Consider the following 25104-nt stretch of genomic DNA (forward strand, 5'->3'; position numbering starts at 1 on the left):
TCTCCTATCGCACTTGGGGCTATGTACCCAATCTCGGGTGGGGGTGATGATATCGCCCCCCTGACCTGGCGTCCTGACTCCTCCTTGCTGTAGCATTTGTGTTGTACCTTGTCAATCTCTAGCTGTGAGAGCAGTCCCTTCTTTCGAATGTTGGAACACTGAGCTACTAGTTGTTTCGCCGTCATTGTGGATGTTGGGTATCGAAGAATCCATAGGTCCCTCAGCCTATTCATGTAGCCCCTTCCGCCAGGGTTACTTGCGTAGTAGCATTCCAACAACGCCATATATATATATATATATATATATATATATATATATATATATATATATATATATATATATATATATATATATATATATATATATATATATATATATATATATATACACACACACATACATACATATACACACACACACCTGCTCTGTGCTGCTGCTTGCGCATGGCTGCTGATTAGACCTTGTGTGCAATCTACAGCTAAGCGTGGCCTGGTGCGCACTGCTCCGCCAGGTGAGCTGAATTAGAGCAATCAAGGCCTGGCGTGCCTAGTAGACCTTAAAATGCATGCAGCAGTCATTTGACCTGGGTGTGACATACTGAGAGGACAGCAAACAAAGCACAATCCACGGTCCACTGTGAGGAAGACTTTGAGCTAGACGGGCTATCGGTAAGCTCTTGGAGTCATATTTGCTGCTTATTTGTTGGGGAACTATGGAAGCTCAATTGTGGAAATGTATTTATGCTTTGGGAAATAGTTACTGCATTTAAGTTTAAAAAATTATATTGATATTAAAATGAATGTTTAAGTTTGAATAAATTGTTTATGTAGATAGTGTTTCCCACATATTTATTTTATTAAAACTAAAAATAGTTACCCCAAATCCTTGGTTAAATCTTAAAACTAGTGTAAATATGTTTGGTTTAATTTAAGGAAAATAATTCTTTGTAAAAGAAAATCCTTGGTTAAAGTCTCTATTAAAATATTTGCAAACTCTAAAATGTATACTTTAAAAATGTAATTGTTATAAAAGTGTAAAAATGCAAGGTAGACCACAGTTTATTTCATCTTCGTTGTTTGAAATTACTCACCTCTGATTCAAAAACTAATGAATGTAAAACTAAAACTAGGATAAATGATAGTTTAGACAAAAGTGGCTTTACTGAAGTGTATATTTTTGTTATTTCATTTGTCTTCTGTATAATGCCTTTAGTTTATCTGAATGATTAATGAAATGTTCTTTATTTTTTGTGTTGAAAGGTTTTTCACCTATCTGCTATCTAACTAGCTGGTCAAAATAAAGTGAGTGAAACCTAAAGTCTGGTCTTTTTCAAGTATGGGCACCTCACAGACAGAACACTTGACAATAGTTACTATAATTAATTATAGTTACTTCATATTAAAGAAAAATCAGGCGTTCTGCATCAAATTTGATGCCACACAAATTATCTGTGCAATTTCAAAAAATTATTTCTGTCCACTATGAGATAAAGGAGAACACCACAAGCCTGATACGTGCAGCCACTTTTGGCAGCACCTGTAACATTCATCAGTCGCCTCATCGTTCTGACACACACAACGAAACTATCGACTACACTACACACTAACTGTAGAGTCCAAACATGCCAAACGTCACAAGTCTCTCATCTCAAAACTCTCTCTCTTTTCTGCTCTCTCACCACTGTCACTCCCAAAACTTTCCCCTCTTTCTAAACAACCAAATGCTATGGTGCCATTTCATTTTTTGATTGGTCAACATGGTACATTTTTCCATCAATAGGAAAGGGTGGGGTTTTTTTGATTTGTGTTTTTGCTCATTTGTAGAGTGGAGAGTGCTTTGGAGCGCTTTCCTTATAAAACGCCACATTTACCATCTCTGCCCGTGGTAAACAAATGTCTCAGGAAAAAACATCACTTTTTTTTTTTTTTAATCCTAACTCTGGGTTTATGTAGCCTGTCAACACAATTTAAAAACTGCTATATAGTTTGAAGTCCACACTTTTAACATATAAAGGGAGACTCAGGTTGTCTTGGGTTGACATAACATCTTGTTTTTATGTCATCTGTATAGGAATTTCTTTTACTTATGTATTAATCACATTATTTTGTCTAATGCCTTGGTGCCACTGGATTTTAACATGTCTCACACTCATACAGTAAGACAAATGGTGGGGGTCTAGTAAGGAAGTTGGGGGAAGCAGACAGCTCCACAGGCAGTCTTTTGTCTCTTCTCTGACTCTGGGAGGTAGCAAGGGAGTGTGAAACAGCTGTGTACTACCTTTTGTTCCTGGAGAAGGTATTTAACTGAGAGCCATGCTAGGCTCAGTGAGACTCTGCTGACCGTCTGCCCCGCGGTCATGCAGGGGCTCCACCAACTTGGTTGTCTGTTCTTTGTGTTTTGATTCAAGAATGTTAGCTACCGCTCGTCTGCAGGCTTTATTTAATGGAAAACTTCCACAACACATCTTAAATTGATCATGAAATTGGTTTACTTTATTCTTCCTCAGCCAATCAGGAACACTTGTGTGATTGCGCCCGACCCCCCAGCTCCTGTTAAGCTGAAGGTAGCTTCAACCATCTGTGATTAGAAAAAGAGCAACGTGTCCACACCACATTTTCTTGTTAGTAACAGCGATGTAACTACAGAAATAGAGATTATTGAGATCACTAGTTACTGAAAAAAAGTAATGGCCGTTATTCCCATCACTCATAATGACACGATTATTTGCATTTCTGCTACTCATAAACTAGTGACAGTATTTAATGATCAATATCCACAAATGAAAATTGTAAATAAATGACATTAGATGAGCACAAATCTGACTGAGAACTCAAACTTCACCTTAATTTTTTTCCTATCTGTCCTGCTCACATCTCCAATGCTTGTACATGTTGTCATTAGTGTAGCTTCACTCCACATCAGCCACACCACTTTGCTAGCTAAAACACTAGTGTTGGCACTTAAGGACGCTGTCAGAGCCTGTCAACGACATTGATTAGCTGTGTAAATAGGAATGTGAATCGCATCATTGGCTGGAGCAGCCAGTCACCAGTCACTCTTTGACTCACACTGCAAAATAACACCGAATGAATCCTTATGTATACATTTAAATTTCAGCAGCTTTTCTGTGCCAGCAGTGCGTATTTGCGCAGGCTCGCAGCGTAGAGGGAACAGTGCTAAGATAACTAAATTTTACCTGGAGATGTTCTCCCTAGAGACCTTAAACATGAATCATGTCACATGAACCAACAGTGAGTGAAGGACACAGGAAATGTTTCCAGCTCTTCCTCCTCTATCAGACATTCTCTCCATACCTGAGAGTGTCCAGTCTCCAGCCTGGATCCTTCACTCCAGCCGACAGCAGCTTAATTCCTGAGTCTCCTGGATGATTGTAGCTCAGGTCCAGCTCTGTCAGATGGGAAGGGTTGGAGCTCAGAGCTGAAGCCAGAGAAGTACAGCCTTCCTGTGTGATCAGACAGCCTGACAGACTGCAGACACACAAAACAACAATCCATCTGTCAACAATCATCTTCTCTTTGTCACATATAACATCTATCCATTCAATTTAACTTTATAAAGGACAATTCCAACAGACAACAACAATCATCTCAAGCTGTTTAACAGTGTAAGGTAACAGCCTACAATATTAGAGAGAAAGCATGGCACATAAACGCATCAGGAGTGAAAAGAGGGGAGCATAACTAAGGGATGGTCCAGGGTCACCTGATCCAGCTCTAACTATAAGCTTTATCAAAAAGCAAAGATTCCACAAAAAGATGTAAACACAAAGCAATGATCTCCCCTGTTCACCTAACGGGACATACACCTAAATGGTTTTGGGTGCTGAAAGTCAACATCTCGCAGGTTTTGTCACTCTCCTATGGGCTCCAATTCACTGAACCAGTTAAATGAAGTCAAAATGGTTATTTCATATTTTCAGCTAGAGACAGTGCATTTGTACATATTAAGTTCGTAAAATGATTTATAAATAAAACAAACAGCTCTGTAAAACCCTTCAGAATACAGTCAGGAATCAAACCTGAAGATTCAGGTGGAAGAGCTGCTGAAATAAAGATTTTTCATCAGAGTATCAGAGGGTAAACAGCTTTAAAAGTCTGTAATTTAAGTATTTTAACTGTAAATGAATGAATGGCTGTGTGTTTTTGTTTTATGGGCTGAAAAGCTAGAGAATATGGCCAGCATTAGTCCACAACCTCCATCACACTGCTCTCCAGAAAGCCTGAAACATCTCTCTGTGTATCAGTGCCCCAGGGCGAGTGAGTAATGAGCTGCGATGCAGCACTCCTGTTTCAAAAGACCTGCTTATCATTAGTCGTAATACTTTAATTGGTCTTTTTATTTTAGATGAACTTTACAGTTTGAACAAACCTTTCAAGATGAAAGCCACGACTCTGAGGCCAAAGAAAGCAGGAATGTGTATTTTTCTATCTTTTCCTTAAATTAAATCACAAGTTTTAAATGACATGGCATGGTCTTTTACCACAAGTCAAACATGTTAATTATATATAAGACAAGGCAATAAAACACACAGCCAGCTAAACTGTCAACTGTAAACCTTTTCCATATTAATAAAACAAACTATAAATTCACAGCACGCACAGCACTAAATTTATTATTCTTTTTTCTTTTTCCACTTTAAGCATTGAGGCAGGGTTAACTAACAATGTGAAGCATTTTATGCTTTTATGTGATGCACTGGAGCAGCTACAGACCCATCTCTAAATTACTGTTAATTGCTAAACTTCTTGAAAAGGTTGTGGCTAAGCAACTTATAGCGGCTCTAGACAAACACAGAATTTGTGATAAGTTTCAGTCTGGCTTTTGCAGAGCTCACTCCACAGAAACAGCCCTTCTTAGGGTCTCAAGTGACATTTTGATGAATAATGATGCAGGAAAATGCACGGTCCTACTTATGTTGGACCTCACATCGGCTTTTGACACTGTTGACCATCACATCCTCCTTGAAAGTCTTAAACATTAGGTTGGTGTATCGGGTACTGCCTTGGAGTGGTTCTCCTCTTCTCTACATAACCAATCTTTTTCTGTGGTGGTTTTAGGTCATCCTCTACCTCCCTTACTTGTGGTGTCCCTGAGGGTTTGGTTTTGGGGCCTTTATTGTTTTTAATTTATCTTCTCCCCCTCCAGCATATAATGGGCTCTTTTGAGGACATTTCTTATCACTGTTATGCTGATGATATTCAGTTGTACATCTCTTTTAAGCCCCAGGATTCATCTAAGCTTCAGTTTTTAAATGACTGCTTGGATTTCATCAAATGTAAATTTCCTCCAACTCAACGAGGGGAAAACTGAAGTCCTCATGTGCGCTCTGGACAGATTTGTATCTCAGATAGTGAAAGCCCTTGGTCCTCTTTCTGTACATGTTAAATCCTCTATCAGGAATTGAGGTGTCACTTTTGACTTGACTCTCACATTGGATGGGCATGTGAAATCACTGGTTTGGTCTTGTTTTTGTCATTTAAGAAATGTGGCTAAGTTAAGCCCTATTTTATCTCGCTCTGAACTGGAGATTGCTATACATGCATTTATTTCATCGTGCTTGGATTATTGTAACTCACTGTTTATGTGTCTAAGCAAAGGTTCTCTGGATCGTCTGCAGGTTGTGCAAAACGCTGCAGCTAGGATGTTGACAAAATCCTGAGTGGAGAGTGCTTTGGAGCGCCTTCCTTATAAAACGCCACATTTACCATCTCTGCCCGTGGTAAACATAAAAATGTCTCAGGAAAAAAACACCACATATAGTGTAGCTTCACTCCACATCAGCCACACCACTTTGCTAGCTAAAACACTGGTGTCGGCACATAAGGACGCTGTCAGAGCCTGTCAACAACATTGATTAGCTGCGTAAATACAGGGAGTGAAGAATTATTAGGCAAATGAGTATTTTGTCCACATCATCCTCTTCATGCATGTTGTCTTACTCCAAGCTGTATAGGCTCCAAAGCCTACTACCAATTAAGCATATTAGGTGATGTGCATCTCTGTAATGAGAAGGGGTGTGGTCTAATGACATCAACACCCTATATCAGGTGTGTATAATTATTAGGCAACGTCCTTTCCTTTGGCAAAATGGGTCAAAAGAAGGACTTGACAGGCTCAGAAAAGTCAAAAATACTGAGATATCTTGCAGAGGGATGCAGCAGTCTCAAAATTGCAAAGCTTCTGAAGCGTGATCATCGAACAATCAAGCGTTTCATTCAAAATAGCCAACAGGGTCGCAAGAAGCGTGTGGAAAAACCAAGGCGCAAAATAACTGCCCATGAACTGAGAAAAGTCAAGCGTGCAGCTGCCAAGATGCCACTTGCCACCAGTTTGGCCATATTTCAGAGCTGCAACATCACTGGAGTGCCCAAAAGCACAAGGTGTGCAATACTCAGAGACATGGCCAAGGTAAGAAAGGCTGAAAGACGACCACCACTGAACAAGACACAGAGCTGAAACGTCAAGACTGGGCCAAGAAATATCTCAAGACTGATTTTTCTAAGGTTTTATGGACTGATGAAATGAGAGTGAGACTTGATGGGCCAGATGGATGGGCCCGTGGCTGGATTGGTAAAGGGCAGAGAGCTCCAGTCCCACTCAGACGCCAGCAAGGTGGAGGTGGAGTACTGGTTTGGGCTGGTATCATCAAAGATGAGCTTGTGGGGCCTTTTCGGGTTGAGGATGGAGTCAAGCTCAACTCCCAGTCCTACTGCCAGTTTCTGGAAGACACCTTCTTCAAGCAGTGGTACAGGAAGAAGTCTGCATCCTTCAAGAAAAACATGATTTTCATGCAGGACAATGCTCCATCACACGCGTCCAAGTACTCCACAGCGTGGCTGGCAAGAAAGGGTATAAAAGAAGAAAAACTAATGACATGGCCTCCTTGTTCACCTGATCTGAACCCCTTTGAGAACCTGTGGTCCATCATCAAATGTGAGATTTACAAGGAGGGAAAACAGTACACCTCTCTGAACAGTGTCTGGGAGGCTGTGGTTGCTGCTGCACGCAATGTTGATGGTGAACAGATCAAAACACTGACAGAATCCATGGATGGCAGGCTTTTGAGTGTCCTTGCAAAGAAAGGTGGCTATATTGGTCGCTGATTTGTTTTTGTTTTTGAATGTCAGAAATGTATATTTGTGAATGTGGAGATGTTATATTGGTTTCACTGGTAAAAATAAATAATTGAAATGGGTATATATTTGTTTTTTGTTAAGTTGCCTAATAATTATGCACAGTAATAGTCACCTGCACACACAGATATCCCCCTAAAATAGCTAAAACTAAAAACAAACTAAAAACTACTTCCACAAACATTCAGCTTTGATATTAATGAGTTTTTTGGGTTCATTGAAAACATGGTTGTTGTTCAATAATAAAATTATTCCTCAAAAATACAACTTCCCTAATAATTCTGCACTCCCTGTATGAATGTGAATCCCATCATTGGCTGGAGCAGCCAGTCACCAGTCACTCTTTGACTCACACTGCAAAATAACACCGAATGAATCCTTATGTATATGTTGACAAAATCCTCCAAGTATTCACATGTGACACCATTGCTATTTCAGCTACACTGGTTTCCTGTTGAATTTAGAGTACATTTTAAGATCCTGGTCTTGACATTAAGAGCCTTGCATGGACTGGCACCACCCTACATCTCCGATCTGCTACAGCAGGTCCCTGAGGTCATCTGATCAGGGCTTACTTGCTATAAAACAAACTAAGATGAGAAGTAAGGGTGACAGAGCTTTTGCCACTGTGGCCCCGAGACTGTGGAACTCTCTCCCTCATACATTAAGAATACATTAAGACTCGGTAGTTGTTTTTAAAAAAAAAAAAAACAACTCAAAACTCACCTTTTTAAAACTGTTTTTGGTTAAATTTCTGCCTGTTTTATATTGTCTGTTTTACCCTTTTATTATTTTTTTATCTTATGTCCAGCACTTTGTGATTCTGTCAAGAAAGGTGCTATGTAAATAAAATGTTATTTATTTATTTATTTTATATGTTGCAAACTGGTTGATTTGTAATGAATTAAATTTTGTCTCCCGTAGTGCTCTGATATGTTGTATTCATAGTTGAAAGCTTTCAATGTCTGAAACTAATGCAAACTAAGGTGATGTAAATGTAATGTAAATAAATATAATAAACAAAATGTAATGTAAATATTTGATGAACTTCTTTTAATGACAAGCAGCCCACAGGGCATTTTGCTATTTGTTTTTTTATTAGTGCATTGTATACGATGGATGTAAAGCTGCACCGCTTGATGGATTGTCGGAGCATTACGGCTACCGTAGTCAGGAGCCTCGCGGAGTGATACGTACTGTGCTTCAACAAGAAATGTCAGGAGGAGTCTGAAATGCAAAAGAAGCGGTATATGTACGCAAATGCGCGTTGCAACTTCTTATCTGGTGCGCATTTTTTATTTTGACAGTGAATGTGCACCTGCGGCCCCTGTTGCAGTTTCAAATTTGTTTCAGTGTCACCTGATCTTGACCCAGGAATATAATAAACTATGATTGCTGGAGTGTCCAAATTCACATTTTTAAAAACAGAGTCACCAATATGCAAGAATAAATTGAAAAAACAAAAAACAAACAGTAATTCAGAGGCTGGTGATACAAAAATGTAAATAAAAGTTAAATTTAGAATTCAGTAAGGTTTTTGTTTATGCCATGATATAATACAGATTTTAAATTTACATCAATGAAAAAGGCTGAATCCTGACCTCAGTTTTTTGAGTGGACAATCTGGACTCCTTAATCCAGCAGACAGAAGTTTAACTCCTGCATCGTGCAGGTCATTGTTACTTAGGTCCAGTTCCATCACAGTAGAGGTATGGGAGATGAGAAAAGGGCACAGAGCATCACAGCTTCTCTTTGAGAGATTACAGCCAGACAATCTGAAAATAAATTATATTTGTGATTAAATGAAATTACCTTTTGTTTCAACCTACTACGGGATAAACAAATGTTTCCATGTGGACGTAATTAATATAAATACACCTTCAAATTCAAGTCTGGAAATAATATATAGATGACATTTTCTTAATTTGCTTAACAACACAATTATACCTCTATATCTAGACATGCAACATTTAGTAAAAGACCAGTATCCTCTGCCACAGGTATAAATAATTTTCAAATTACAATATATATATGATTGTTGTTGCCAGATAGACTTCAAAAATAATCCTTACTTATCCCATTCTCAACCTTGATGGGACCCCACATTCATATTCTGTGTGAAACAGGCGGTTTTAGCTCTGGTTTGTATTCATTTTTGAGTAGTTAATGAAAAGCTGTAGGCCCACTGTAGAACAGGTCTGGAAAATACTTTTATAAAGGCTACACTCAAAAAAGTTTCAGAAACGCTAACAATTTATGCTACTATAAACAATACATTGCGCTGATAACAAAAAACAAAAAAAATATGAGTAAATATTTACTTACAGAGCCTTCTTGGAGGCTTTGACCACTGGCAGCAGCTTCAAAAGAGCCTCCTCTGAAGCAGAGTATTTCTTCACGTCAAACACATCCACATCTTTTTCTGATGAGAGCAAGATGAAGACCAGAGCTGACCACTGAGCAGGAGACAGTTCATCTGTGGAAAGACTTCCTGATCTCAGTGACTGTTGGATCTCCTCCACTAGAGAATGATCCTTCAGTTCACTCAGACAGTGGAACAGATTGATGCTTTTCTCTGCAGACAGATTCTCACTGAGCTTCATCTTGATGTACTGGACTGTTTCCTGGTTGGTCTGTGAGCTACTTCCTGTCTGTGTCAGCAGACCTCGTAGGAGAGTCTGATTGGTCTGCAGAGAAAGACCTAGGAGGAAGCGGAGGAACAAGTCCAAGTGTCCATTTGGACTCTGTAAGGCCTTGTCCACAGCACTCTGAAATAAAGTCAGCCACTCTGAAGAATTACTCCGCTTAAAAGTCTTGGAAGTCAATTGCTGTTCTTCCAGCAGATTGAGTCCAAAGTTGATGAAGTTCAGATGGACATGAAGAGCAGCCAGAAACTCCTGAACACTCAGATGGATGAAGCAGAACACCTTGTCCTGGTACAGTCCTCTCTCCTCTTTAAAGATCTGTGTGAACACTCCTGAGTACACTGAGGCTGCTCTGATATCGATGCCACACTCTGTCAGGTCTGATTCATAGAAGATCAGGTTTCCTTTCTGCAGCTGATCAAAAGCCAGTTTTCCCAGAGACTCAATCATCTTCCTACTCTCTGGACTCCAGTGTGGATCTGTCTCAGCTCCTCCATCATACTTGACCATCTTCACTTTGGCCTGAACCACCAGGAAGTGGATGTACATCTCAGTCAGGGTCTTGGGCAGCTGTCCTCCCTCTCTGGTTTTCAGCACATCCTCCAGAACTGTAGCAGTGATCCAGCAGAAGACTGGGATGTGACACATGATGTGGAGGCTTCGTGATGTCTTGATGTGGGAGATGATCCTGCTGATCTGCTTCTTATCTCTGAATCTCTTCCTGAAGTACTCCTCCTTCTGTGGGTCAGTGAACCCTCTGATGTCTGTCACCCTGCCAACACAGTCAGCAGGGATCTGATTGGCTGCTGCAGGTCGTGTGGTTATCCAGACGCGAGCAGAGGGAAGCAGTTTCCCCCTGATGAGGTTTATCAGCAGCACATCCACTGAGGTGGACTTTCTAGGGTCAGTTAGGATTGTAGTTTTGTGGAAGTCCAGAGGAAGTCGACACTCATCCAGACCATCAAAGATGAACACAACCTGGAAGTCTTCAAAGCTGCAGATTCCTGCTTCTTTGGTTTCAGTAAAGAAGTGATGAACAAGTCCCACCAAGCTGAACTTTTCCTCTTTCAGCACATTCAGCTCTCTGAAAGTGAATGGAAATATGAACTGGATGTGCTGGTTGGCTTTGTCTTCAACCCAGTCCAGGGTGTATTTCTGTGTTAAGACTGTTTTCCCAATGCCAGCCACTCCCTTTGTCAGCACTGTTCTGATTGGTTCATCTCTTCCAGGTGAGGCTTTAAAGATGTCTTCTTTTGTGATTATTGCTTCTAGACCATCTAGTTTCTTGGATGCTGTTTCAATCTGTCTGACCTCATGTTCATCATTGACCTCTGCAGTCTCTCCCTCTGTCATGTAGAGCTCTGTGTAGATCTGATTCAGAAGGGTTGGGTTCCCTGCTTTAGCGATCCCCTCAAACACACACTGGAACTTCTTCTTCAGTGCAGATTTAAATTCATGTTGACACCATTGGAAGTTTCTAGGCGAGGTTCCTAAATGAACCAATAGACAAAATACCACAATGAAGGATTTATTAATTGCACATACTGTAAATGTAATTTTATCTGTTCCTTCAGACAGAATAAAATTTTCCTTTACTGAGCACCATAAATATTTAGAGAAATATTCTCACTTCTCAGCAGACACTCAGCAAACTCCTTCTGCTTCATTATCTTCAGGAAATCCAATGTGATCTTCACAAATGCTTCTCTGCTGCTTTCACTAGGCTCCTCATGTTCACCCTGCAATAAATTGCCATCCTTGCATTGACTCATTAAGCCTTTTAGGTCATCTGGAGTCAGAACCTCCTGGATCTTCTTCAACTCACTCTTCACAAACGTGATGATGTTATCCTCCAGCAGCTGGAATAGAATACTTAAGGAATGACCAAATCACACCACAACAAAGCCAGTTGTATCACAAAAGCTTTAAGTCACACAAAGTAGATAACAGGCTGACTTCTGCTAAATGGGTCAAACAAGGCAGAAATGATAGAAACACATGAGATCCTTCTAAAATATGATGTAACACTATAGATTAAGTGTCTTTCATAGTATTTGAATGTGTAAAGAAAGCTGATTTTTGAGCTTAATACAGGTGAAGAAGCTGAAACTTCTGCTAAAAAGAGGTGAAGAGAACAAACACAGACATACAAAAATGCACACACACGGACATACAAAGAAACACACAGAGAGCATGGAGTGTTCTGTGTTGTTCTATGTCAGCCAATCAGTCTAAATCTGCTCAATTTATATCAATGATATGCTGAATCATGAAGAACAACATGGTTGACCAAAGTGCTTTCCAATAAAAAAAAATACAGCGATAAAAAGTTAAAAACCATCCATTAAACAGACAAAGGTAACAACAATAATAATAATACTAATAACAACAACAACAAAAAATAAATACATAAATGGGGGGGGGGGGGGGGGGAAATCAGTAACTATGAAATATTAAAAGTAAAAAGAAGTAAAAAAGCATATAAAAAAAAAAAAGCAAAAAAAGATTAAGAGCAACCAAAAACTGAGTAAAACTGACTCTGATACTACTTCTAAAAATCCTTGGAAAAAAGGTGTGTTTCTAAAAGTGATTTGAAGATTTCAAGTTTTGGGGCCAGCCTAATATGGGGGTATCTTATTCCATAATTTGGGGCCACAACAGCGAACGCCCAGTCTCCCCAGTGTTTCAATCTTGACATGGGGACAGGAAAGAGTGACTTCTCAGTTGATCTGAGAGACCTTTGTGGAGTGTATCGGTGTAGAAGGTCTGACAGGTAAGAAGGAGCCAGGCCATTTAAAACTTTAAAAGCAAACAATAAAAGTGTAAACTGAATTCTAAGATGGACAGACAACCAGCGTAAAGAGGTAAGGACAGGGGTAATGTGCTCATGTTTGTGTGTCCCTGTCACAAATGCATGTAAAACAAAAAGAGATAAAACCACATGTAGCGATAATACAGGGAAAAGAAGTTTCAAGCAAAACAGGTATATGATCAGAAAAGACGTCATCATAAATTTTAAGGTTATAAACAGGCAAACCATGTGAAAAAAAAAAAAAAAAAAAACAGATCCAGAGTATGTCCACGTTTATGTGTGGGACCAGTGACAGACTGCAAAACATTAAAAGCATCAAGTAGGTTTAGTACAGGGGTGTCCAAACTCTGGCCCGCGGGCCCATTTTTACTGGCCCGCAAGTAATTTTGTAAATAGAATAGCATATGGGCCGCACTTCAACTTTTTCTTGAGTGCATTGCACTTCTTAGTTTTAACACCAGGGGGAGCTACTGTTGATCAAGGCAGTTGCACCACCAAAAAAAAGACAATCAGAAGAAATTTACCCCAAGTTGCTAAACATGGCAGAACCAAACAAGCGAAAGGTAGAAAGTGAGTGCAGAAAATTTCAGACACGGTGGGAGAGTGAATATTTGCCTGACTCTTGATGGCGCTGTCACTTGGGGTTCGCTCGCTCTGTGGTAGAGTATCGCTTCTAGGGCTGGGCGATATATTGAGTTTTTAAAAAAAATAAAATAAAATCTACATATTTTTATACAAGATATACGATGTGACAATATCGTTTATATCGATATAGTCTTTGTTACGTTATAATTATAGTTGTGGAGCCACAAGTTTGCCTCTCTTTCGTCCACTTTTATCTTTACGCAACGTTACTCGACCTTGCCTCTCTCCTTCACTGAACACAACTTCCCCTCCCCCCCTTCACCTGCAGGCAGCGACAAGATGGACACGGCAAATCTCCGTTAACAAGTTACTGCACATCGCCCCGTGGTGGGGCTGGACGGCATCAACGTGTTAATGAGCTAACTATGCTAACCACGGTAACGCCATGCAGCCCACAGGGCCTGCACAGCCTAAAATCCTTTCATTCTTTCAAAAGTTGACAGCGTGTCTTTTGTATGAATTCTGGTTGTGCTCGATGACTGCGAACCGATTTTATGTGGTACACAGCGCTCAGCAATCTGTCAAAAAAAATTTTAGTATGACTTTGCTAAGCTATGGAGCTACACCGCTTGATGGATTGTCGGAGCATTACGGCTACCGAGGAGTTTCGCATAGTAATACGTACTGTGCTTCAACGTAATATTACAGTATTGTGTGTGTATAAGGACCATAAATGGCACCTATTAAGAGACACGGTTACACAGCGGATTTCAAACTCCAGGCTGTCAGTCACGCAGTAGAGCTTGGGAACAGAGCAGCTGTGAAATCTTTGTTATTATGCTCAGCGTCTTTTAGTTTACATTTTGACTGCACAATTGTGAGCTCTTTGTTATGCACAAAAACAACAGTTTTATTTATGGCACATTATTATTTAATAAATGCTGATAATTTATTTTTGAGTAGTTTTTTTCATGTACATCTAAGCTGTATGTTAATAAAAGTGCCTGTGTGACATCTGGGACACAGCTTTGACTAAGAACTCTTTTTGTTCTTAGTTTATGGCTTTAAAAAAAAAATATTGAGATATACATCTTATCATCCAGCTAAAAAATATTGAGATATGAATTTTGGGTCATATCGCCCAGTCCTAATCGCTTCCTGTTCCTGCTCAAACACAGTGGTGTTTCTGAGTAGCTTATCTGCTTAGCAATTTAATTAAAAACTTTTAAATACATTATTTTTTTTCATAGTATAATCTTCACGTGCTTCATCCGAAGCACACTTTCTGTGTACTGACCGTACTGATACCTGTAAGAAATATAACATATTTGCAGCCCTGGAGGCCAGGATTACTGAATTGGAGACTCAGCTTTGCACCCTTCATTCACCTATAGCTAGCCAGGCCCCTGTAGCTGGTGAAGCCGAAGATAGCGTAGGCCCCGCTAGCTGTTCCCCGGCAGACCCCAAGCAGCTGGGGTAAGAGGGCGGCTGGGTGATGGTGAGGAGGAAGCATAGTCCTAAACAGAAGCCCCAGGTACACCACCAACCTGTTCATGCGTCTAATTGTTTTTCCCCACTCAGCGACACACCCGCCGGGGGTCAAACTCTGGTAATTGGCGATTCTGTTCTCAGACATGTGAAGCTAGAGACACCGGCAACCATAGTCAATTGTCTTCCAGGGGCCAGAGCAGGCGACATTGAAGGAAATTTAAAACTGCTGGCTAAGGGTAAGCGTAAATTCAGTAAAATCATAATTCACGTCGGCAGTAATGACACCCGGTTACGCCAATCGGAGGTCACTAAAATCAATATTGAATCGGTGTGCAACTTTGCCAAAACAATGTCGGACTCTGTAGTTTTCTCTGGTCCCCTTCCCAATCAGACCAGGAGTGACATGTTTAGTGGTGTCCCAGAAACGATGTGGGCTTCATAGATAATTGGCAAACCTTCTGGAGGAAACCTGGTCTTGTTAGGAGAGACGGTATCCATCCCACTTTGGATGGAGCAGCTCTCATTTCTAGAAATATGGACAAATTTATTAAACCCCCCAAAATATGACTATCCAGAGTTGGGACCAGGAAGCAGAGTTGCAGTCTTACACGCCTCTCTGCAGCTTCTCTCCTCCTGCTACCTCCCAAAAACCCATCTCCATAGAGACTTCCAAAAAGACAAAAAACAAACTAAAAACCAGCAACAAACAACTTAAACATAAACAATCACAAAGAAAGAACAATACAGTATCCACATCTGAACCAAAGAGTAAAACAGTAAAATGTGAATTATTAAATATTAGGTCTCTCTCCTCCAAGTCTCTGTTAGTACATGACTTAATAATTGATCAACAAATTGATTTACTCTGCCTTACAGAAACCTGGTTGCAGCAGGATGATTATGTTAGTTTAAATGAATCAACACCCCCGAGTCATTCTAACTACCAGAAATCTCGAAGCACAGGCCGAGGGGGCGGTGTGGCAGCAATTTTTCACACCAGCCTATTAATTAATGAAAGACCAAGACAGACTTTTAATTCATTTGAAAGCCTGATGCTTAACATTGTCCACCCCAGCTGTAAAACTCAGAAACCAGTCTTACTTGTTATCATCTACACTGAAAAAAAAGGGACTGGCCATCTCTTGGATTTATGTAAGCATCTTGCATGTATTTAACACAATTGCCTCATGTTTTAAAGATAAATGTAACTATATAGTGTAAAAACTACATGATATGCAGAAAGGGTGTATTAAATTGTTCATATCATGTTCAGGTGAAGTAAGTCAATAAGATAGCAACGTTAAATCTCGTGAAACCACGCGTGATTTCGTCTCGCGGGCTTTGGATCGTGGTTTAAAAAAGGCATCCATCTCAGTCAAGTTGAGCAGTCAACTCTACGTTTTTGGTATGTCTTGATTTTTTGAATTAATATTTACCATATTTCAGCCAAATGTAGTTAAACGTCTAGAGTGTCGCCATGTAACATGCTAAAAAAGAGCCGTTAGCTTATTTGCTGTTTTATCTGTTGTCAAAGAATTGGCGCTTTTTCATTTGAATTTGTCTTTGGCACAAGAGCCGTAATATCACATTAAACCTAATTACGAGGCACTCATAACATAATTTGGTTTTCTGTGTGAATAGATTTGCCAACTGACTCTTCAGTTACATTGTGTATTTACTGCACCATGGTGTTAGTGAGATTTTGGACATTGAATAGCTTTAGCTAATATCATCAGCGGCATTATGCTAGCTTACATCCCTACCCCTCCTGCCCTCACCTGCTGTCCTTTTGTTTTTGTTTTTTTTTGCTGCACATTGAGAGACGACCTCTATTCTGCATTTCACCAGGAGTCAGCTGATGGATTGTGGGTTCAAGGTGTTATGGTAAGAAAGTATATTCTATTTTCGCTTAAGGTTTCTGTAACTTAATTATAATAGGTTTTTTATAATTATTAGGTGCATGCATACTCAAATAGACCACCCTATTAATACAACTGAGAAATCCAAAATCTGCCATAGGTTTAACTTATACCTGTATGTATTGTCAGAAAGGTGATTACTGGACTCACATTAATGCACACTTGAACTAAAATGAAGTTGTAACTTCTGGGTTGTTGGGTTGCAAATCAGGAACAAACATCTTTGGATTTTTTGAATCCCATAAGATCTGGAAACACAGTTTTTATTCAACAAAACATTACTGATTATTAACCAAGCACAATGCCTGCTGTTATTTCAAAATAATTTTATGTCATTTCAGATAAAATGCAGCATTCCAGTGCATCCCAACCATGCCTTTACAGTCAAGGTTTCTGACGGAGCTGAGTTTCTCTCTGACAGTCTGCTGAAAGTGTTTGCAAAGTGATCGGGGGAACAGGGCACAAAGCTAAAGGATGTAGCTGCCATGATGACAGTAAGAACTTTAAAATTCTTTAACTACAAAGTGTATATGTATTGCATTAGGTCAGTAAAAGATTTTTATGCTGCATCCATTGAAACAGTCAACTATTACAAGTGAGTACTGATTCCACTGAAAGGATGCCATAATTTTCGTCATGCATTTACTGGCCCACTGAGAAAAATTTATCTTTTTTTAAAAATATATGTTCTGGAAACTATATATCCATAAAGTTGATGTCAAACAGGAACTTTTGATATTGCTTTGTAGATGCTGGTGTTGCATGTTGACTGGTTTAAAAAGTCAAGAGTTTTTGTCTGGGATCATTTTCTTCTGTGCTACTGAAAAGTTCACAAATCTCTGTTTTCTTTGTTATAATACTTTAGGATGACATTAATGCTCAAAGGGAGTCTCATCAAAGTGCTCCACATCTGTGTGAAAGACAATTGCAATCTTGGTGCAGGAGTTCATGGTGAGTGTTTTATGAGTAGATTGTGGCTTTGCAACATTTAAAAATGTATTTAGTTATCCACTTGATCCTCATTGGACTGGTTAGGACCAGTAGTCCTCTTTAATAATTTGAAGTTCACATGAGGCCTGGTAGTGAACTCATCCGCCGGCCCTTGAGGCCCCACCCCTGTATTAGGGGTCACATCAGTGTGAAAAAACTTTAAATTTGTCATTCTAGTGAACAAAGGAAAATCCCACCAATATTTACATTAGCTTTTGTTTGGAAAAAAAAAAAAAAGACCAACTGACCAACAGCTAACCAAATTGTGGGGCTGAAAGTCTAAATTCTAACATCTTCTGAGTGACATAACCTGGATTTCTGATGGGCCGGTGGCTTTCTAACAAAAACTAATGTAAAGCATTTGAAATTATGTTTTTCACCCTCTCTTAGAAACTCTGTTAGACCATGAATGGCAGCATGGCAGGCCACTCTTTGGCTATAGCTATTTACTATGTTGCTTGCATTGGTTTAAATTACTCTAACATTAGAACTGGTAGATTCAAAAGAGATGAGTTTAAAAAGGAATCATAAAGAAATGTTTTGTGTTTAACCAGGACTTGACTGAGGCCACTGCACAGATTGAGAAAACCACAATGAACATCTGTCTCCAGAGGATGCGGCAGGCAATGACTTTTCTGATGTTGGCATCATCATCGAGGGTATAGTAGTTCTTCAAGATCTGGATAACGTGACCTTTGCAGTAGCCATGCTGTTTGGACCTTTTTTATTCCTTCAATATGAGTTACCCATCACAGCTCTGAATCACCTCAAAAGTGTAGCAAAGGGTGGTAATGGAGTTGGATGCAACTCAGCTCTCAAGAAAAGCTCACAACTAAGACAAAACTGCTCCTGCAAGGAAAGCTCACTGTTATGCATGCAAGGTGATCAGCTCTAGGTGAGAAGACATTTAAATCTCACACTTGTTCTGCTGCATTTTTGAAGCTCAATTCCAGGAACAGATCGCAGGGTTCATTTTTATATACTCTGCAACTGCCATGAGGACAGGGCCATTTTTTTTTGTTGTTGTTTGTTTTTCCTTTTGCTCTGTACAGCATTTTGGCAGCATTTTTAAATTTCTCTTTGTATTTTTTTTTCTTTCTTTTACTAGTGAAGAGATGTAGCGTGAACAGTTATACAATCTAAATATCCCATATGGGTCGTGTGAAATGGTGTTTTCAGTTTCATTCAGTTGAAGTAAAGAACGTTGAATATTTCTAAGTGTGCTGTTTTGAACCAAGATGTCACAGTATGATCAGTGCCGTAATTTTTGACAGTCACTGTATCAATGTTATTTTTGCATCTCTTGAATAAAAGGTTTTGACCTGCAAGTGCTAATTTCTTTAGTTATTGGGGTAAAATGGGTAATGTTAATAGGAAGGTGTTTGCCAATTCAGTAACCTAATTTAATGTTAATTTTTATTTAAGTATTTATTGTCATTGTCAGAGAACAATGAAATTGCGTTTGGGGCTCCGTACAACCCGTAAATAAAATAATGGAAGAGTACCCCTTAAAACCCAAGTGTAAATATTTAACCCAGTGTGACTCCAGTGCAATAAGACAATCCTTAACAACAACATAAGAACATGACAAGTAATGTTCATAAGAAATTCGGGAGGGGGAAGAGAATAAAGATTTGATGCACCAATGCAGACCAGTTCAGTGCTATTTAGAAGTTGGATATGGTTATTGTCCGTGAGAGGGGGGCAGAGAGTTCAGAAGCCTCACAGCCTGTGGATACAGGCTGTTGGCCAGTCTGGATGTTCTGGCCTGTATAGACCTGTACCTTCTCCCTGAGGGCAGCAGATGGAAAAGGTGGCGCGCAGGGTGATGTTGGTCCCGCAGGATACTGTGCACCCTCCTCAGACAGCGAGTGGGGAAGATGTTACTAATCTCTGGCAGACTTGTTCCAATAATTCTGCCAGCTTCTTTCACCACCCGCTGGAGTGCTTGCTGATCGGCCTTGGTGCAGCTGGGGAACCACACTAGCAATCCATACGTCAGAACGCTGCTGATGGCACAGTTGTAAAAGTTCAGCATCAGAGATCTGGGAATGTGTGCGCTCCGCAGTCTCCTCAGGTAGTAGAGGCGCTGTTGGGCCTTCCGTGCAACTGAGGTGATATGGTTGCCCCAGGACAGGTCCTCGGTCACAGTTACCCCCAAGAATTTAAAACTGCTCACCCTCTCCACCGCCCCACTGCCAATAAAGAGAGGCAGATGGTTGTTATGACCCTTCCTCCGGAAGTCTACAATGATCTCCTTGGTCTTTTTGGCGTTTAAGACCAAGTTATTGTCGTGGCACCATGACTCTAGTTGTTGCACCTCTGTCCTGTAGTTTGTCTCATCGTTGTTGGATATAAGTCCGACCACTGTAGTGTCATCGGCAAACTTAACGATGAGATTGGACGCACAGGAGGAAATACAGTCATGGGTGAAGAGAGTGTATAGCAGAGGGCTCAGGACACACCCCTGAGGGGCACCGGTGTTGACCACAAGGGTGGAAGAGGTGTTCTTACCCACTCTGACACTCTGTCTACGGTTAGTGAGGAAGTCCATAATCCAGTTGCACATTATCCCCTAACATTATCTCAAATTGTTTAGTTATAATTGTTGTTTAACTGAATCTTGATTTTTGATCTTGATTTGTTCTTTCCCAACATTTTTCAAAAGAAACAGTCTAATTTCTTTGCTGTGATTGATTCCAGAGAACACGGAAGAACTGACATTATTTAACTGTTGATTTATGTAGATTCAGTGGAGGAGTAATGTCAGTTTAATTCTTTACCTACTGTCAATGCAGTGAAATTAGACATTTTGTTTTGAAAGGTTACTGGTGGATGCCAGCAACCATCTTGGAAGAGAACAATATAATCTGTTATAAGGCCTCCATTTGAAAATTGTGTATTTGATACTAGAATATAATAGCAAAATGTAATTTGAAGATAACATGTAGTATTTAAGTGACCAAGTAGTATTGGGTAAAAGTTATTGAATGGTGTTGGGATAAAGTGAGAAAATTGTGAAGGATTAAAATATTCCAAGAGCTCAAATTACTTCATCAAAACATGTTTAAGTCACATTTTATCAACAGAAATTGCACAGGCTTATTGAACATGAATAAATTGTGTTAATTTAACTCAATTGTTTAAGTTGCTGCCAAAGCAAAACATCTGTGTGCAACAAATGTCCACCATTGAATTAAGTAAATCCAACAACATATTTTTTTTTCAGTGTATAGTCCACCTGGGCCTTACACAGAGTTTCTGTCTGATTTCTCAGACTTTATATCTAATTTAGTTCTGAGCTCAGATAAAATAATTATTAATTATAATAATTATAACATCCATGTAGATGCTAAAAATGACAGCCTCAACATGGCATTTAATCTGTTATTAGACTCAATTGGTTTCTCTCAAAATGTAAAAGAACCCACCCACCACTTTAATCACACTCTAGATCTTGTTTTAACATATGGCATAGAAACTGAACATTTAACAGGGTTTCCTGAAAACCCTCTCCTGTCTGATCATTTCCTGATAACATTTACATTTACAATAATTGATTACACAGCGGTGGAGAGTAGACCTTATCAAAGTAGATGTCTTTCTGAAAGTGCTGTAACTAAGTTTAAGAATATAATCCACCCACTGCTATCATCTCCAATGCCCTGTACCAACACAGAGCAGAGCAGCTATCTGAACGCTACCCCAACAGAGGTCGATTATCTTGTTAATAATTTCACCTCCTCACTACGTACGACTCTAAATGAAAAAAACAAAATATCACTCAGTTGGTATATGTCCACCTACATAACAGCAGCTGGGTACACCCTGTAATGGAAATTTCTTTATTTTATGTAGTCTAAGGAGCTTGCAAAGAAAAGCATCTGGACTTCTTTAAGTTACTTGAAGACGTTTCACCTCTCATCCGAGAAGCTTCTTCAGTTCTAAGGTCAAATGGTGGAGAGTGATGGTGATCTCAGGAATTCGCATGATAAGGTGGGGCCAGGTTTCACAATGAACCCACCCGAAACTCTGGCTGATTGGGACCCACACCCAGTTTCACACCTTGTCTCAGGCGATTAGAGGATCATCAGGGGGTCCTCTTGTCCCTCTGTGGGGGGTTACTCCCACTAGGTTTATATCTGGGACTCTCCACCATTTGACCTTAGAACTGAAGAAGCTTCTCGGATGAGAGGTGAAACTTCTTCAAGTAACTTAAAGAAGTCCAGACGCTTTTCTTTGCAAGCTCCTTTGACTACGATGACCTGGATGACTGAGAACCTACACAGACATTTATTTTATGTATTGATCACATTAGTAATAATTATAACATCACTTTGTCACTTAGTTATATACATGTCAGATAGCACCACAAATATGTCTTTATGCTCTATTACACCATAAAATGCCCTACTGTGTGTGTGTGTGTGTGTGTGTAAGTTCATGGGAGACGTTAAACAGATGGTGAAAAACGAAGGTGCCTCCCTTATCAGGCCGTAGCAAGGATTCGAGAGGTAAATCTCCAGGTGATGGATAAGTGAAAAACAAAGGTGTCTCTCTCTCTCGAAGGAAAGGTTTCAAGGATACTTTGAGTTGAAGGTATAAAACCACATCATGTGCTGTCAAATGCCTTTTGTCTCTGTGTTTCTGTGTGTGTATAAGATATAAGGGCGGCAGCCATCGTGACACAGCATTTTGGCATCGGACCTGAATGCTCTCTCCACTGCAATGTATAAACTCCACTTTAAAAAAGGCGCTCACCAAGTGTTTACAGTTTATTTAAAACTTTCATAACAACCCTTCTACACAGCTAACAATACGACTATTCTTGTTCATTCTCTGGTTCATTCTCCCATGTTAATTAATGTAATTCTATCCTTTCTAGATTACCACTCAAACTTCTCCATAGACTTCACCCAGTGCAAAACGCAGCTACCTGTGTCGTTGCCAGAATACCTTCTATTTAGCATATTGCTCCTGTCCTTCAACCACTTCACTGGATTCCTGTAAAGTATGACATTAATTTTACTCTAAGATCCTACTTCACTGCTACTGTTACCATTTGCTCACATCATGGGCTTTGGCGCCTTCAGCTGAGTGGACACTGGTGTTTAGAACTATCTGCTGCACCACATTCACAACATGCATTCTCACCCTAGCTCTAAAGCCAGCCTTAAAACATTTTTTTTAAACTTGCGTATTCTGATTTGTGCTTAATATTTATAATTTTATGATGTATTCACTTCACAACATGGAAATAACTGTGAATAGAATAGATGTAAATGTAGTTGTTGTACATGTACCTTAAATAAGGAGTCCAGGTGTGTTTGATGCTGCTGGGCAGACTGACCACTGGGAACCTCTGAGCTCTCCCGGTCCACTCTGTGGAGGAATTCAATAATAATTCAAGGAGTCAGAACAATACAACAAAACATTGTCATCGAAACGCAACCTAAGATGCTGGTGGTCCTCCACATTATACAAAAAACAAACAAACACACAAGACAACAAAAAACCCAGCTCCCACTTGTTAATAAGTGGGAGCTGACACTATTTGAACATTAACAATATACAACTCCAGAACAAAGTTCACTAGCAATATTTATCTTCGTTAAAAATACTTTTAACAAAGCATATAGAATAATCCTTTTTTGTTATTATAAATATACAACAAAATTATTGTGCTCCACACCAACTGTGCAGGAGTAAAAAAAAAAAAAAAAAATAATCACAGACCTCTTAATGAAAGAGAGCTGAGACATTGTGTGCACTTCCAAGAAACTGTAAAAAACAGTTTGTTCACAGAGAGCAGCAGGGACCAAAATTATTGTGTAAATACTTACGCTATTGTGTACTTCACACACATGGAGAAATGCCAAACTACCTTTCATTGTTCTTGTAACAGCGACAATAAAGATTCTATTTTATTCTGATGACTGTTTTGCAATTCTTTCTTTTCTCTAGGAGTTTTCTCCTAGAGAAGATCTTGTAAACTTAATTTTTATCACGTGGAAACTGAAAGCAGAAATCCATATCAGGGTAGGCTTGATAAAGTGACCCTGAATTGGAAGAGCAGACAAGTAAAAAAGAATGGATGGATGAATGAAGGGATGGACGTATTTAGTTTAGGGATATTTGTTGGATAATGAAGCTGTAACAGATGAGAGACTTTTTAAATACTGGGGAGTTCTTGAGAACAAACAATCCTGCTTCTTCCCTTTTTGGCTGCTCCTTTCAGCTGTCCTCCTGACATACTCATTTGAAATCTTGTCCATCGTCAACTCAGTGCCACCACATCCAAGCCCTATAACATGGTCTCACTATCATCTTGTAAAGTTTCCCTTTCACTCTTCCTCCAATCCTTCTGTCACAAATCACTCTTGACATTTATAATCACCCCCTCCACCAGGGCTGGACTGGGACAAAAAAAATGGGCCCGGGCATTTTGACTAGAGACCGGCCCACCAGGTATTATAGGAAAAGCCATAAAGCCTTTGAATGAAAACAAACGCTGTTGTGACAGTGATGTACGCTGTCTTGTTGGTATATGTATGATTTCTATACATTTGACATCAGATAAAAACTTTGGTTGTAAGATACGGATAATTATTTGTTGAAAGCTAGACATTTTAAATGAGAATAAGAAAGAAAAGTATTTCTTTGTGCCCCCCTCTCCCTGTTAATGCCCTACCTGCCCCCTGGCAACACTTTGCTAGACCCGCCCCTGCACAGTTACCAGCTGTCAGCTGCTTAGAAAAGGATCCTGGTGTTATTTGTCTCTCAGAAACAGCTCATAACTTCCCTTCAACTCATTCATGTCTCCTAAAAGGTAAACCTGTTTCTCCGTCACCTGTTCAGCTCTGATGATTCAGTAAGGACATCTCCTGGTTTCATCTTCATGTTTCCCTCCCATCACATATCCAAACCGACATCATGACCAGCAGCTTTACAGCTGTGGCTCCAGCCAACATCAGCTGATACTAGAAATTAATATTAAATAAATTCTAACAACAGCTGATCAAGCTTAAACATGCTGCTGTTGTTTAGCGCGACATCCGCTGGTTTCTTCTTTGTGGGCGATAAACAAACAAGGGGAAAGCCGATCAGCTGATCATTGATCAGTTTCATGATTGAAGTAGCAACAGGAGAGGGAGGGGAGAGAATGAGAGAAGAAGAGGCAGCTGTGCAGCGTAACGACAGAATAACTCCAGCTTTGTGTCTTTTTCCATTGAAGCTGAAGTAAGGGACAAACTGTGTTCCTTTTCGCCTCAATACAAAAGGCATAATATTTTCTCTGAATATGAGACGATTCTGTTTTTTACGGGACGGTTGGCAACTCTATTTTATTCATGAGGTTAATTAGTAAAGTTCGCTACCAGTAACATCATAGCACCCACCTAGCTGTATAGAAACTCTGTCATGCTGTCATAGCTAGCACGCAGTACAAGTTATTGTAACTGTTTGCTGAAGTGGATTTTCAGCTGTTTAGAAACCAAAGGCTTGTTTTA

The 25104-nt window shown here is 39.7% G+C and overlaps 1 protein-coding gene across 1 annotated transcript in view; it reads right to left on the reverse strand.

Annotated features, from left to right (window-relative positions):
* LOC308410019 (protein NLRC3-like) overlaps positions 1 to 25104 on the reverse strand; it is a gene marked incomplete at its 3' end in the record, with an annotated part of 43539 nt that overhangs the window by 9787 nt on the left and 8648 nt on the right. Inside the window, exons 4-8 of the mRNA XM_080903076.1 lie at positions 22900 to 22978; positions 11430 to 11658; positions 9480 to 11289; positions 8756 to 8929; positions 3315 to 3488 (exon numbers count right to left, since the gene is read on the reverse strand). Coding sequence (XP_080759202.1) covers positions 3315 to 3488; positions 8756 to 8929; positions 9480 to 11289; positions 11430 to 11658; positions 22900 to 22978 — 2466 coding nt within the window. The remainder of the gene's footprint in view (positions 1 to 3314; positions 3489 to 8755; positions 8930 to 9479; positions 11290 to 11429; positions 11659 to 22899; positions 22979 to 25104) is intronic.

This window comes from Rhamphochromis sp. 'chilingali', assembly GCF_963969265.1.
Source record: "Rhamphochromis sp. 'chilingali' genome assembly, chromosome: 1".
NCBI lineage: Eukaryota > Metazoa > Chordata > Actinopteri > Cichliformes > Cichlidae > Rhamphochromis > Rhamphochromis sp. 'chilingali'.